We start from the raw sequence: 14,559 nt of genomic DNA, 5'->3' as shown, positions 1-14,559 counted from the left end.
CTTTAAGACATCCTCTAAGGCACTTGTAACATTTGCCACACCTCGGAGCATACAGATTAACGTATCAGAAAATAATGTATATACATCTTAGTTATCATTTGCAACTACAGCTAGAGATTACATGCAAAAATATACATATAGACCAACTTAATATATCTGCACAAATATAAGGTATCAGTTATTTTAGTGAAAAGCAATTACTTACCTTAAAGTAACTGTGGTCCGTCAGTGATTTAGTTACTGTGACTCTCAATGGAGACATTCATGCAAGTAATGTAAGATATGCTTACTTTCAATGCAATAGCTTTAACTATACCAGCCACTCAAGCAGGTCTAAAGCACCCACATGAGCGGATGACTGTAACCTTCATCCCATTTTCTCTGAACTCAAAATACATGTCAAGAAACCTTTACAGTAACGAGCAAGCTAGGGCATATGGTAGTCACAAGGACGTTTAGAAGACACTCAGCTAGAGCAACCTAGATAAGTACTCTTCTTTCAATTACAAAATCATGACACAGCCATCAGCAGTATCTAAAAGCACCACTGAACAGTAATATATGTGAATTATACCAAACAGATTGCGATACAGCTCTCCAACACGGTATTTTTTCTTGGACTTGAGCTAATATCTGCTTTACTGTGCTGTATGAGATCCAGCCTATCTAGCTACCAGCAAAGCAAACCACATGATCTCAGTTGTGCAGGATGACAGGTCTGGAGATGAGCATCACCAGCTGGATATAAAGGAACTAGCCAAAATGGCACGTCATAGGAAAAGAGCTAGAGCTGATGTTGGGGGTAAGGGGAAAGAAAGAATGAACTGCAGGCTCTCTGCAACCTTCCTTAGAGATTGCTTTCTGCAGGGAAAGTGTTGTGTCCCTACACAATGCAAGTGAAAATGAACTTCAGCAGGAAAGGCATGAAAACTCTTTCTCAAAACAATGGGACTCTAGTTTGAAACAATGACTGGAAGTCATTTCAGTAGAGAAAACATATCTAGGTCTTCCATTCTGATTATAACCTGTATTTTTCATAGGGTTCAAACATCCCCTGCAGCTTCAGGACTAGTATGACCTTATCTTTCCATTGGTAAATACATTTCGAATGCAGCCTTTGAAGCTGTATAGAGTTCACTTGACACTTTCAGACATGCAGAATTTAGGCCTTGCTGTATGACTGTTTCACCTAGCCAGAGTCTCAAAGGCACTGAATTGAGCTTGGTCCATAAGACTCAACCAGGGATAGAGGCAGATCTTCTGGAGTTGCTCTCAGTGAATTGCTCCTCACACCTCCTGCCCTCCAGGCCTCTCCTCCTCTCCATAGCCCTCCTTTGGATGCTTTTCCAACAGCTTTATGTCCATCTGATACTGTGGAGCCCAAACCTGCACCCAGTACTCAATGTGCAGCTGCACCAGCACAAGGCAGAGCAGGACAAGCCCTCCCCCCTCACCCACTGGCAATGCTGTACCCAATGCACCCTAGAGTATGGCTGCCAGGGCACACTGCTGGGTCAGATCCTACTTGCCTCAACCAGAACCCCCAGATTCCTTTCTGCGAGACTCCTCTTCAGTTTCTTATTCCCCAGTCCATACATATAGCCAGGGTCATTGTGCCCCAGTGACAGTGATTTCCTTTTTCTGCACTGCTGAGCATTCCTGAGTCCGGCCTTCACTAGGCAAAAAGCCAGGTGGTTTCTACAGCTCTGATCACATTGCTGTCACTTTCCCTGGGCCAGAAGTGACATGAAGCAGACTGAGTGGCAGGTGTGTCTCAAACAACTATTATCTGGCACTGAAGCCTTCAAGAAGAAAGGTCAGAGCCTGGATGCATGCCCAAGATGTAGTCAGCATGCCTAGAGCAGCCATCAACCACGCTGGGCAAAGGACTGGTACAAGTTAGTCAGCATTTGAACTTTGGAAGCAGAACCTGCTAGGAAGCAAAGCAGTTAACACAGAGCACCTCATCCAACCGCGTGCTTCATTAATCTCCCTTTTAAAGAAGCACCCAGTTCAAAGGAATAGCACGAGATGAAACTTTAAAACATAAAAAGAATCCACACACGGGCAAAAAGAGCCTTCAAATTGCAAGGTTAGAAAGAGTAGCAAGTAGAATACCATAAGGGATCAAAAAGAGTCTTGATACCAAGGATAGAAACTGAGCACAGAACATAGCCACGTTACTCTCTATGCCCTCATATGGGAGCTGTACACAGCATAGGAGAAATGCAGAGCTCCAGACACAGCCCCTTTCATCATACCCATGTCTGAGATCCCACTGGCACATGTTTTGGAGGTGTTTCCACTTCTTAGCATTTTCAAAGCATCAGTTTTCTAAACACGATGAGACCTGTCATAGTCAGACCTCTATCTGAAACCTGCTGCCAGGGCTACGGACTACAGAAAAGACAACAGCTTATGCCAGTGCTTAACTCCCTGTCTCATCATAAGTCTCAACATAAGTACAAAGCATGTAGGGGCTGGAGTTTTTTGTCCCCTTTTCGCCCCTTTTAAGTAAAACGAGGCTGCTAGCACACAGCTAAACTTCAAGCTCCATCCTTACTCCTAAAAATCCTTGCCAGGAACTTTTTTTACTGAACTCCTACTCTCTGATCAAGCCCAGAAGCCAACACACAGCCTACTGTTTAAGCTGACCCTTCTTGAGCCAGTTTGAAGCAACAAGCTCAGCACTATGTGGTTCAGCAAACCCTGGTCATCTAGGTGACCCCAGAGACTTAACGTACATAACTACCAGCCCTTGGAAGCTCAAGTCACACCCAGGGTATGATGCTGTAGCAAAACTACTGCAGGTATGTTTTACACAATGCAGACATTCAACAGAGATCAGCAAAGGAAGATACTCAGTTATCTCCCAAAACAGCCTTATTAAAAGGCTAACAAAAACTTTCTGGATAGCTATGATGGAGTAAATAATTCTGTTACTGAACTGCATGAACGGTGTCCAATTAATTAATTTTAATGCATACTCTAGTTAGAAATCTGTAGTGTTAGACTTCACAGAGAACTTCAAACGACATCTTTCCACATCTCAGATTCCAGCATTGCTTCATTCCAACATCAGAAGTCAGAGCCGCTTGATGCATGATCCTTCAGCTAATACAGAGACGTATTTAAACGCTTATTTTAATGATTTTCAGATGGCAGTGCAATGCATTGCCTGTATTTATATACAACTACCCTGAGCTGTTATGGATTTGTTTTCTTTTGGTTTTTCTTTTTTTTTTTTTTTTAATAAATATTTATAAATTAGTGCAATTAGTAGAAAAATTACAGATATTTAGGCAGATTTATTTAGGAAAAAGAAGCAGCAGCAGCTCTAAAAGGTCAAAGAATCAATAAATCTAAACTCAGATTTTTGGAGAAAAAATACAGGGTTAGAAAACCAGGACCTGTTCTTCAGCATCCACTGACATTACAAAATCACTTATACAAATAAAATTAGGTTAAATTAGCATATAAAATGATCAGGGAACAACAACAGCAGCAGCATTTGTTATGTAACGAGAACAGCTTTCAGAATAACTGACTTTCCCGAGGAAAACATTCTTCCCTCTAAAGCAATCATGGTGCTGTGATTGTGCAATAGCTGAATCAAAATAACGAGCGGGGATTGTGAGGAACACATGCAGAACCTGGGTACCAATACAGCTCAATACGGCTCAGAAACACAATACAAACAAGCCAGTATTCATCTAGCAACTTCTTCACTCAGACATCCATACACGAACAGAAAGCCTGCAGTGAATTACTTTTCACTTTTTAATCACACGGTACAAGCTCTAGATGGGCTGGATGCCAAGTCATTTCAAAGTGTTCAAGTAATATGAATACACACCAGCATTTCATTTAACCTCGCTCAGCTTCACTAAGTGAAGTAACAGTGCTCTCAATCAGGCTTAATTGTTTTTAAGAAGCAAAATATCTCTAGCTCTGCTTCAGTACAGCAGCAAGACACTCTCACTTCCAAGCTATTTTTAGATTTCATCCTTTATGAAAATAGATCTTTACAAACATACTTACAGATTGTATATCTTGTAATGGTTTTTATGCTTTGAATCCAGAAACCTTAAATAGGGAAAAAGAAAAAAGGCATGTATTAATATACAGTGCAGTAATGGTGATCTCAGCTTACAGCATCATTAGGACACCAGCAGTACACACTATCCCAATGCAGGCAGGAAGGCAGCATGCTGCAGACCTCTCCCCTCCAAATAATCCATCAGCCTGAGTAAGGCTACTCGTGCAACAAAGAGGCTTAGACCTGACCCACAACCCAGTGATTACTGCATGCACCCATCTATGTGATTTCCATCTGCACATCGATAGATTATAAGGGAGAAGGGTTGATTCTTCTTAAAGCACAAAGTCCAGTGCCCAGTAATGTTATAGGTACAGAAAGCAGAAGCACCACTCTACTTTTTTGTTCTGCACTCATTTCATTTTTGAGCTAATTTTGTATTGAAAACTTCCCTTTCAAGTCTCAAACTGCAAACATGATTTATCAAAATTGTCGTGATTATATATGATGTGTCACCCAGTAACGTTCAAGAAGAAGTAATATACAAATGTTTACACTTAACATCATCAACAGTGTGTATCTGCACATCAGCCAGAAGGAATTTAATTAGCCATGACAGAACATGCTGTTCAAATTGAAAGAAACCCTAGCTGCTAAAATCCTGGAAAGCTCAAGTAAAAATGAGCTCTGGTTATCACTTGTAATATTCCAGAAGAACCTAGAACTCTGTGGTTAAACTCATGCATTTAAGTAAGAACAAATGTGTGAGTGCTCCTTGGGCAGCACTGAATACAGGACTCCAGTTTCACTGGCAGAAATGCTTTGCAGTTCCCATGCTGGCAGACTATGGGAGATTAAGGAAGACGCTGCGAACAGCAATTCATTCCAGGAGATGTTCCTGCAGGTCTCGAACAGCTGGAGGGAGAGGAGAGCTGGCTCCACTTCTGCCAATAACATCTGCAGGACTAAGGGAAAGCTTCCACACAAGTGTTTTTCTAAGGACAAAATTCCATCCAACGTGGAAGCCTCAGAAGACAGCCAGCAACCCAGCCGTGCTCCTCATGCAGTACCACAGTTAAATTAGTCAGGATAGTAGCTATTCAGAAAAAGCCACCTGGGCATATCCCTCGTGTCTCAAAGCCCATTTCTACAGAGCTCAAACAGTGAATTTTGATACACAAAGCTCTTGGAAAAAAATATATATATTCCAAGTATAACGCTATTTTAGCATCCATTTCCCTAGTTTCATTTGCATCTCTCCATATCTCAGTTTGGCTTGTCACATTTGGAGGTTATCACGAGTCCTTCTGATCAACAGTGTTTATGGATGACTTAACAAACGTTGGTAAATCCCTTAGTTGTTCTGTGATGTGCATTAATAGAAGCCTCGCTATAAGGAAATGTTGACTTCGTGCATCTAAATTCAAGCAGAGATATAGGAATTGAAGGTGATAAATTACAGTGATGCACCTAAATTGCTAAGAACATCTCTTACAGTTGCATCCAGCAGCTCAGAATGCATAACTTTCATGCTAGAAACAAAACATACCATCAGCAGTAATGAATTTTGCCTGTTTCTTCTTCTTCAGAAGTTAAAACACGGCCTTTACCTAGAGCCATCTGTTACTTACTGCTATCAAACAGAATTAACTTATCAAGCACTTCATTTATCAAGTGGAGAAAGACCACGTGAAAACACCAATAAAAGCAATATCTGTTAGAGGAAAAAAATACCATTGCTGCAAGTCAGGCTGCACATCCTTCCCCAAGCAAGACATAAATGAGTGCAGAAGAGGACACTTAGCCACCAATAACTTAAAGAAGAAAAATAAAGCCTTACCTTACTACATCATCAATATTGTTCCGGTATACTCCTTCAAGCCTCTCCGCAGGAAAACCCATAGCAATTATGTTTGGATAAATATCTGAATACGTGAGTTATGGAAGTTTTTCTAAAATATGTAAGACATGTACAATAACATTCAATTGACATTGCAAAATATTTCTTTGCTCCTGTACCGGTCGAAGAAACAGCCCGGAGCAACTTCCATATTGAAACAATTCACTGTATATGCAGTAATAGGGGAAAAAATAAGGAAGAAAAGATCAGGGGATGGAAAATCAGTACAGCCTTTTTTCCATTAAACAGGACTGTACTACATCCAATATAATAAAATCCTGCTTATAATTCATAGATAACTTAATAGAGATTTGTACTACTGAATAGCTGATGTTAACATCAAGTAGAAAACACTCCTTGGTTTTAAACATCAGAAAAGTTAATGCAGTGAAGAAGCTTCACTGAAAAGCAAAACAGAAATGAAAGCAGCAGCTCAAAAGCAGCCCATACCCCGCCACATTAACATACTCCTCCTCAGACTAATTTTAGAAGAAATAAGAACAATATGTTTGCAGTTGGCCCCGCTTCAAACAAGGGAGCCAGAGCAGGTGATTTCCAGAGGTGCCCTTCAACTTAGATGATTCTAACATTACAAGAATGACCGTCCTCGTTGATACTGAATGGTATCCAAGTATAAATAAGCATTGGTCTGCCTAGACTGCTCTAGATGAGTTATGCAGACAACAATAAAGGGGAAAAAAAAAAAAAAGAAAGCTTCTGAGGGATCCAAACAAGTATCTGGAGCCACCTCCTCAAACACTGGCACACAAAAGGCATTTCTGCCTGGTTTCCAATTCACTCCGCACTTCCCCAAACCTCAACACAAAGCTTATCATGGAGAAATTAAATCACTCAGATCCCGTGATAATTTCTGATACCACCATATCGCGTCCATCTTCAACTTTGAACTTTGCTCTGAATGGATTTTACTCCGTAAGCAGACCACACCTCTGAGCTCGAGTAGTAAAAGCGTGATACAATTTGCAATGCATTTACTATTTTATCAGTTATTACTTGCTGTAAGCATAAGAAAGCAGCTGTAAGCCATGCGCCCCACACCTACCACACCCCATTGAACTACCTGACATCTAGCTATCATATCCCATTGCTCCTGATTTGCAGAAGACAAAGCACGCATCTATCCACTGCGGCTCTACCTCTGTCCATACTCTGAGCTGAGCAGGAGAGCCCTATCAATTACTGTAACAAAACAATCCAGTATATTAGTCTGGTTTTCACAGCGCTTCTGCATGGCAGACAAGCACTCACACTTGCAGCGGGGTTGAAAATCAATTCATTTTGACACACCACATTTGAAGCTCTGCATCAAAAAGAAACCTGTTTCAACTACAATATCACCCATGCCACAGACATTACGGCTTCCCAGAATTACTGGGCAACTTGCTCAAATCTCTATTTACAACCACACAATTTACTACACGCCTTCTTCGTGTATTCACTTCAGTAGCTTTTCTTCTTGCTGAAGGAGGAGATACATTCCAGCATTCCCAGATGGTACAAGATGGAAAGGAGGCAGAGAATAGAACATCTTAGCAGCATTTCCACTTCACAGGCTCACAGGTGTCCAAACACCAAAAGCCTTGAACATACAAGCAGAAGGAGATAAAAGGTTTGAAATTAAGCGGGCAGTCTCACACTTCTGGACAGTGCAATCCCTCGTGGTCCTGGACTCTCACATATACGTGTCCTGAGGTACCTTCCTTATTATCTCACACACCACTGCTGACTCACTGCTGTCTGTGAGGGATCAGGCTGTGTGGAACAGTGGGTGCAGCAAACCGGCATCACGCTTCCACAGCATTCATTGAGCCACAGGATTTCCCTGCACCAAACAAAAGGAAGTGACAAGGCTAACAAGAATATTTACATTGCTGGGGAAAAGCATTTGGTGGGGTCTACACAAGCTTCTGACAAGCAGGCTGAAGGAGAGCAATGCTCTGGAAGTCTCCTGTTGGTTCCAACAGCCAAAAAAACTCCCTTTGCTTTGCAAAAAGTAAGATGGAAGAAGGAGCAGAAGTGCTTTTACTGCCTGCACTGATGATCCAAGGCCTAAAACCTTGACGCTGGGCTCCTCCCCAGACACAGCTATGATTTACCATCCCAAAGCGTGAAGAGCTGACATTGTCATGGTAGCACCACAGAGCATCACCTTCAAGGAACTGCTTCCATCATCACCATGCTGCAAGGCATGGGGACATTGCTTTTCATAAGCGAGTGAACTAACAGGGATTTCCAAAGATCAAATTAAATGAGTCACTAGCAAGATGACGTTTCTTATGGGTGCTTGGAAGCTGGGCTGCCATTCAAAGCAAGAATTCCAAGCCATCATTAAATTAATAATAATACCGATAGTTTTAGAAATAGACACAAAAAGTAGCAAAAATACACAGCCACGGCCCCTCATGCAACAACCAATCTTCTCCATTAATATCCAGAACTTGACCCGTTAGCATTTCTAAGCAATGTATGAAGTACTATTTCAAACAAAGTAAGCATTTAATCCCTTGTCCTTGCTCTACTCTCGGAGAAAAGCAGAAAGCTAATGACCTAATCTTCCTATTTTGTAAGCATGCTCCAGCATGCAGCGCAGAATTTACATACGGCTTTACTTTCTAAACCAACACTGACAGGCTTTAAATCAAAAGCCCAAATAAAAGACAACTTTAAAACTATTAGCCCTGTGCAACCACAGGTTGCAGGAGGATCCACTGGTCATCGTTCTTTAAAAAGGAAATTTAAAGTAAGCTGAAGATTCTCAATGCTGGGAATAATGCAGTGTTCAAGCCAAGCTTTGGAGCTAAAAACTGCAAAGTTCCATTTGATAACACTCTGAAGAGCAGGGGAACAACATTACTTTCAAGTCTCCCCAAACTGCTTTGTTGTGTCAATTTTACTTCAATTTTCAGGTCCTCAGCCACACAATGGAGTCTAGCAGCACATCTGTCCTCACCAGCTTTGCAACATTAGCACACTAACCTCAACTCTTTTAACTCCAACTTAAACCCATCCGTATAGCAATGGAAAAATTAAATGAGAAGAACTGCTCTGTAGCTGTTCGACAGCTTGACAGCCCGAAGCTACAGAGGGAGTGTTACAAGAAGTGTCCGCGCTCCATCCTCAAACAGATTTAAGCGTCCTGACAAATGGCCAAACTCTTTATTAGCGCGAGTTTCTTGACAGCATCCCTACAAAGAAAAAAAAGACACAGGAAAATCTGCCCAGCCAAATCAAGAAGTTTCCCATCATATATATTGTTTGGACTGTATACACGCATACTCTCATTGCAAACAGGCTGCCAGCCCAAAACACAAACTAAGTTGACTGTTTTTCTCCAAGGCTGGGTAATCAGGAAGTAGAGAGGAAATGAACAGGAAGAATGTTCTTGAGAGCAAAGGAGGATTCCTTGTAGCCAGCCAGCTGCACTTGCCAACGCTACCATCTGTGCCTTAAAGAACAAGAGAAGAGACCAACTCAGATGTTGCTCAGAGAAATGCTTTATGATTTCGGAGAAAGGCATTAACCCATTAACACGCAATGCTTCAATGGCGACTCTTTGTTCTTCTCTCTAAACCTCAAGCTTGTGATTTAAATGTAGCGACCCACACGAGGAATAACAGAACTGTGGTCCCTTCATTCCCAGATTCCAACAGTGGGAAGGAGGAAATCAGAAGAACCTATCACCAGCTCCACCCCATTGTGTGGTGTTCTGGACCCACACATGCTCATGATGCTGCATTGACAGAACCATTCTCAGAGCAAGAACCTTCTTAAAGCTTTGTGAGTAGTATGAAATACACACTGGAGCTCTCAACCCCAGCAGGGCTTTGCTGAACAGCTAAGAGGAACAAGAAGAGGAACAGGCTGCCCAGGGAGGTGGTGGAGTCTCCTTCTCTGGAGATATTCAAGACCTGACTGGACGCCGAGCTGTGTGATGTGGTGTAGGGAGCCTGCTTTGGCAGGGGGGTTGGATTCCATGATCTCTAGAGGTCCCTTCCAACCCCTACAATTCTGTGATTCTGTGAAGACAGAAAAAGCACTGAATCTACAGAATAACCAGGTGCTCTTTTCCCCCCTAAAAGTCTCAGCCTCATAAACTTCACAACACAAATACAAAAAAAAACCAAAACCAACAAAACCAAAACACTAAGAGAAGCATGAAAAAGGACATTAACTCTGCAGAACTTGTTCTGACAAGAACCAAGAAGAATTCCTGCTCAACTCCCATTTCAACACGGCCTGGGATTGCAGACCAAGGAAGCCATGCAGATGGTGGCAGAGGACAACGCCTGCTGTATGACTTTATTCAGCACAGGAAACCTATAAAAGAAGTTTGGCTTTCACACTGTCCTTTGGTTTTACCTACATATCAAATTCAGCACCAACTCCATCAGGGCGGAACGTGGTTCTGACCCCAGCGATGCTCTCAGAACACGGCCATGCTTTGCACAATCTCCTCTGGAGAAGCACCACTACATGCTTAAGCATATCCTCAAACACCCACAGAAAAACACAAGAATTTTATTCAGCACAGAGAGTCACTGCTTCGATATTTACTGACAGGAAGTGAAAAATGGCTCAGACTCAACTTTTTTGCAAGGCTGAAAGGACATCCAAAACTTTCAGAGACAAGGGAATTCAAATGAGAATTCGAGCTGGAGGACAAATGCGTCGCACTAAAATGCTTTTACAAAACCTAAGCTATAAAAATTAGGATTTAGCCTGACTTCAGGGGGCAGCTACAAGACAAGCAGCAAAACAAGGCCTCAGGCCAGCCTAATAAACTGTTTCTTAGTCATTCAGCTCCAAGTAGATACTACTGAATTCTAACGGGACGCAGCGTTTGCCTCCTTGTGTTAGTACAAAAATGGGTGTTATTTCCCTCACAAAAACAGAAAATAGGCAACCAGCTCAATTCTAGTCCAACACGTATCCAGCCTAAGCAAGGAATTAAGCACAGGCCTCTAAGAAAAAAGAATTAACCATGTGATTAAAAGCCATTATACCACATACCCACAAAGGCAGAATTATGTTCATGAAGACATCTCTTAAGTCATCATCCCAAACACAGAGCAGTCACGATTCACTTTTTAGCTGCACAATCTGTTACCACCTGAAATCACAGAGCACACTATACAGCCACAGTGCTGAGAAACCATTAAGATAGCTCAGATTTATGCAGTACGATACAGGGCCTAATTGCACGATTATACTTAACACTTTACAAAACACCCAATATCAAATAAAACCCAATACCCACATCAGGCAGACCCAAATCACATATAGCTGAGATGCACGTTGCTAGCTGTGTGCCCAAGGAAGGAGGTGGGCTTTAAAATGATGTTACTTATGACCAACAACAGCAAGTTAGGCCTCCTAGTTCAGGGCTCTGAAGACTCGACTGTCTATTCCCATCCTTTTATTGGGGCTTTGAACACAACCACTGTCCCCAAAAATCATTTTCTTGGTTAAATACATTGTAAAAGAGCATCTAGGCCAAGGTATCATTCCTTTCCCTAAATATACAGTAGCTACCTCATGAAGTCCATGGAAGTCCCTGTTTCTTAGTGACCCTTAATGCATTCTCATTATCCACACCTATTTCTCCCCCCAACTTGTAAAGCACATTTAGTCATGGCTTCAACAGCAGAGCTACGTGAAGCAGAGAATGAGTTTGTTGATTTAAAAACATCCACAAGCAGTTATTTTTTAACTTCATCTTTAGCCTGTGCAAACAATGCTGCACGATGATTAAAGTTTCTGGTGATGCAAGACCAAGTAGCGCATTGGGAAGCCTGCACAGTGTTTAAGAAGAACAGTGAGATGACCTTTAAATTGGCCAAGCACCTTAAATTCCTGAGCAGAAAAGCTGGGCAGAGAGGGGCTGCCTGTCAGTGATGCAGTGAGGGATGCACAACCCAGCACTTGCTGGAATGCGGTTTTTTGTGCATAGGCTTCAGCTGTCAAACGTTATCAACAGAGATGCACGTGCTAGAGCAAGCTGCCACAGGCTTTTTCTTAGGTTGAGGGGAAAACTAAGGGATCACCTGAGCAGCAAATCAAACCTCGGTATAGAAAATGGATGGAAACACTTGCACCTACTGATAACTTGCATTCTCAGTTTGGACAACTCAAAAACCTTTTGTAAGCACAGAAAGGCTGATTCACTAATAACTCAATCAAGCTGTGAGAAGGCTCCAGCCAGTCCTATTCGACTACTCTCAGCTCAGGCACTTTTGAGATGAATTCGAAGCAAAACTGACACTAATCTCCTTGTTTAAAACCTAAACCTACCCAGGCTCTGCAAGCAAAATGAGTCTGTAAAGCTCTTAACACTACTAAGTAACACAGTTTGCTCCTGAACAAAGAAACACTTTTCCACCAGTCAAAGCTTTGCCGCTGGCTTTCCTCCGAACCCTTCACCAAACCTCACCACAAGAAGGACCCGTTACAAAGCATCCGACCAACTTCAGTTTGAAAAGGAAAGCCAACATTTTCAGGAGCAGTTCTATTTTTAACCTCAGCGTGCACCTCATGCCACCAACTCACTGGAGGTTGGGCCATTTGGACTCAAGTCCCATAATTTAAAGCTTCATTAATAACGCAACAAGCCTTGGGACTGCAGAGAGCATAAAGCAGCTTCCACTCTCAGCGTTCCCTGCCTTCCATCACATCGTGCAATACTTGGAAATTAACAGCATCCACCATCCAATATGACTGCAGTTTATACAGCTATATAGGTCATGAAATGCACACGCAACAGTTAAGCAGCATTCTATGCTAAGCCCATACTGCCATGCTCACGCACAGTGAAAGGCTTCTAAATCTGAAGGAAGTTCACCCCATTCTGCAATGGGCACAAGTAGCTGATTTCTCACTTGGGTCTCATGTAGTTAAGCCTCCTGTCAAACTCGGTTACACAGGCCTAAGATAAATGCAAGCACTGCAATGCACACGAGTGTTCTCCACTGTTCCTGGCTGTAAAGTGGTCAACAACTGAGCTGCATTGCTACATAAATCCCAAAGAAAACAGTACTTCAGAAAACATAACTGCATTTCTTTATGATGCAAGGATAGTTATCTTAGAAGAAAGCTATTAATCCAACCTTTCCTTGGCAAAGAAAGTCTGATCAGATGAAAAGCTGTGTCGGTATGTTCTTAAAGCCACGTTTCATGACCAGCATATAGGACTATTTTCATCTAGTATAAACAAAGCTACTCATTTTGAGAAGTCATCATTTCCCTTTCCTTAAATCCTGTCTTACCAGTGAAGGAACAACTCCTAACTTGACTGCCTGGGCCCACAAGTCCCAAGTACAGTGGATGGGCATGTGTTCATTTCACAAGGATGTAACACAGCCCATAAGAAGAAACACCACTGATGTTCCAGCCCAGCTCCTCAAAAGGTCCAGCAATAAAATCAGCCCGTTTTGGCACTTTGATATTCCCTACAGCTCCTTGGAGAATCAGCTGTGTCTGAACTATAAAGGCTGCAGGCCTTTGTCCATCTGGGATGCTGTAGGAAGAGGAAAAAAGAGACATTCAACTAAAGGACACCTCTCTTGGGTCAGGCCTCCTATCATACACCACATGCCTACCCAACACCTCACTGAGGTTTCAGGTTTTCTTCCTAAGTAATAAGCAGGTTGCTTTCAAAGTATGACAACCAACCATTTCATGAACGCTCTGTGAAAAGGACATCCCCAAGAAGCCTGCGGAGCAATAAAACAGTCAACTTTCACCTCTGCAGTGCCAGCCTCAATGTAAAGCCATTATACTGCATGTGCAGCAGTGGTACCTCAAACACTAAAACCAGCGAGGCCAAAGCCAAGTGATCACCACTTTGCTACCACTTACCTGCTCCCCTAAAGTTCCCATCCAACACATTGCTCCCAAAATCACAAACCTTGCTGAGACCGTCCATAAGTGAGCACCAAACGCTGCTGTGTCAGCCCAGCAGCAGGGCAACAAAAGCCACGGCCAAACACTGGTCTAACACTGGACTTCATCACCACCACAGACAGACCGTGGGAACCACGCAGCAGAGAAGGATTTGGGCTCCTTAACTGCAAGCTCAGTGTCCCCTGCTGAAGTCAAGCAGCCTCCAGGCCATCACCGCTTTAGGCCAAGCGTTAAAGCAACATCACGAGCTCTGTACTGCTCCTGCCCAGAACTAGGCCGCCCCTGGAGCATCTACTACAACACGAGCTCTCAAAACTGCAATTCTTGCCCTGCCCTCGTTATAAAGCAGCTCTCTTTCTACGCACATAAAGCTGGAACCGAGGCATCAGGACAAGACGGAACTACAACACCACACAGCTGGCAGGGCCCATAGAAATCACGGAGCCCAACTCCTGCCCCCACGCAGGGCGGCCCAACCACCGCATCTCTCAGACGGCTCCAACATTCGGGCCCGGTTTGCCGCTTCCCGACGGCCTCCCCGGCACAGCAGCGATGAGATGGCGCACACCGCATCCCCGCGGGCCGCCACAGCCGCAGCCCATCAGCCGGGCTATGGCCGAGGCTCCGGCTCGTCAGCCGGAATCGCGCATCGACGACGCATCTTAAGCACCGCGCTCCCGTTCGCTGCCGGCGGTGACCG

The 14,559-nt window shown here is 43.1% G+C and overlaps 1 protein-coding gene across 2 annotated transcripts in view; it reads right to left on the bottom strand.

Moving 5' to 3' along the window:
- PTEN (phosphatase and tensin homolog) overlaps nucleotides 1–14,559 on the bottom strand; it is a 33,282-nt gene that overhangs the window by 17,890 nt on the left and 833 nt on the right. For both annotated transcript variants that reach the window (XM_015866165.2, XM_085553848.1), the window contains exons 2-3: nucleotides 5,880–5,964; nucleotides 4,042–4,086 (exon numbers count right to left, since the gene is read on the bottom strand). In XM_015866165.2, the coding sequence (XP_015721651.2) occupies nucleotides 4,042–4,086; nucleotides 5,880–5,964 (130 nt within the window). The remainder of the gene's footprint in view (nucleotides 1–4,041; nucleotides 4,087–5,879; nucleotides 5,965–14,559) is intronic.

Source organism: Coturnix japonica, chromosome 8 (genome assembly GCF_054131305.1).
Source record: "Coturnix japonica strain WE chromosome 8, WE-NBRP24, whole genome shotgun sequence".
Taxonomy (NCBI): domain Eukaryota; kingdom Metazoa; phylum Chordata; class Aves; order Galliformes; family Phasianidae; genus Coturnix; species Coturnix japonica.
Note: the sequence above shows the minus strand (reverse complement) of the source record. Positions and strands in the feature narration are given on the sequence as shown.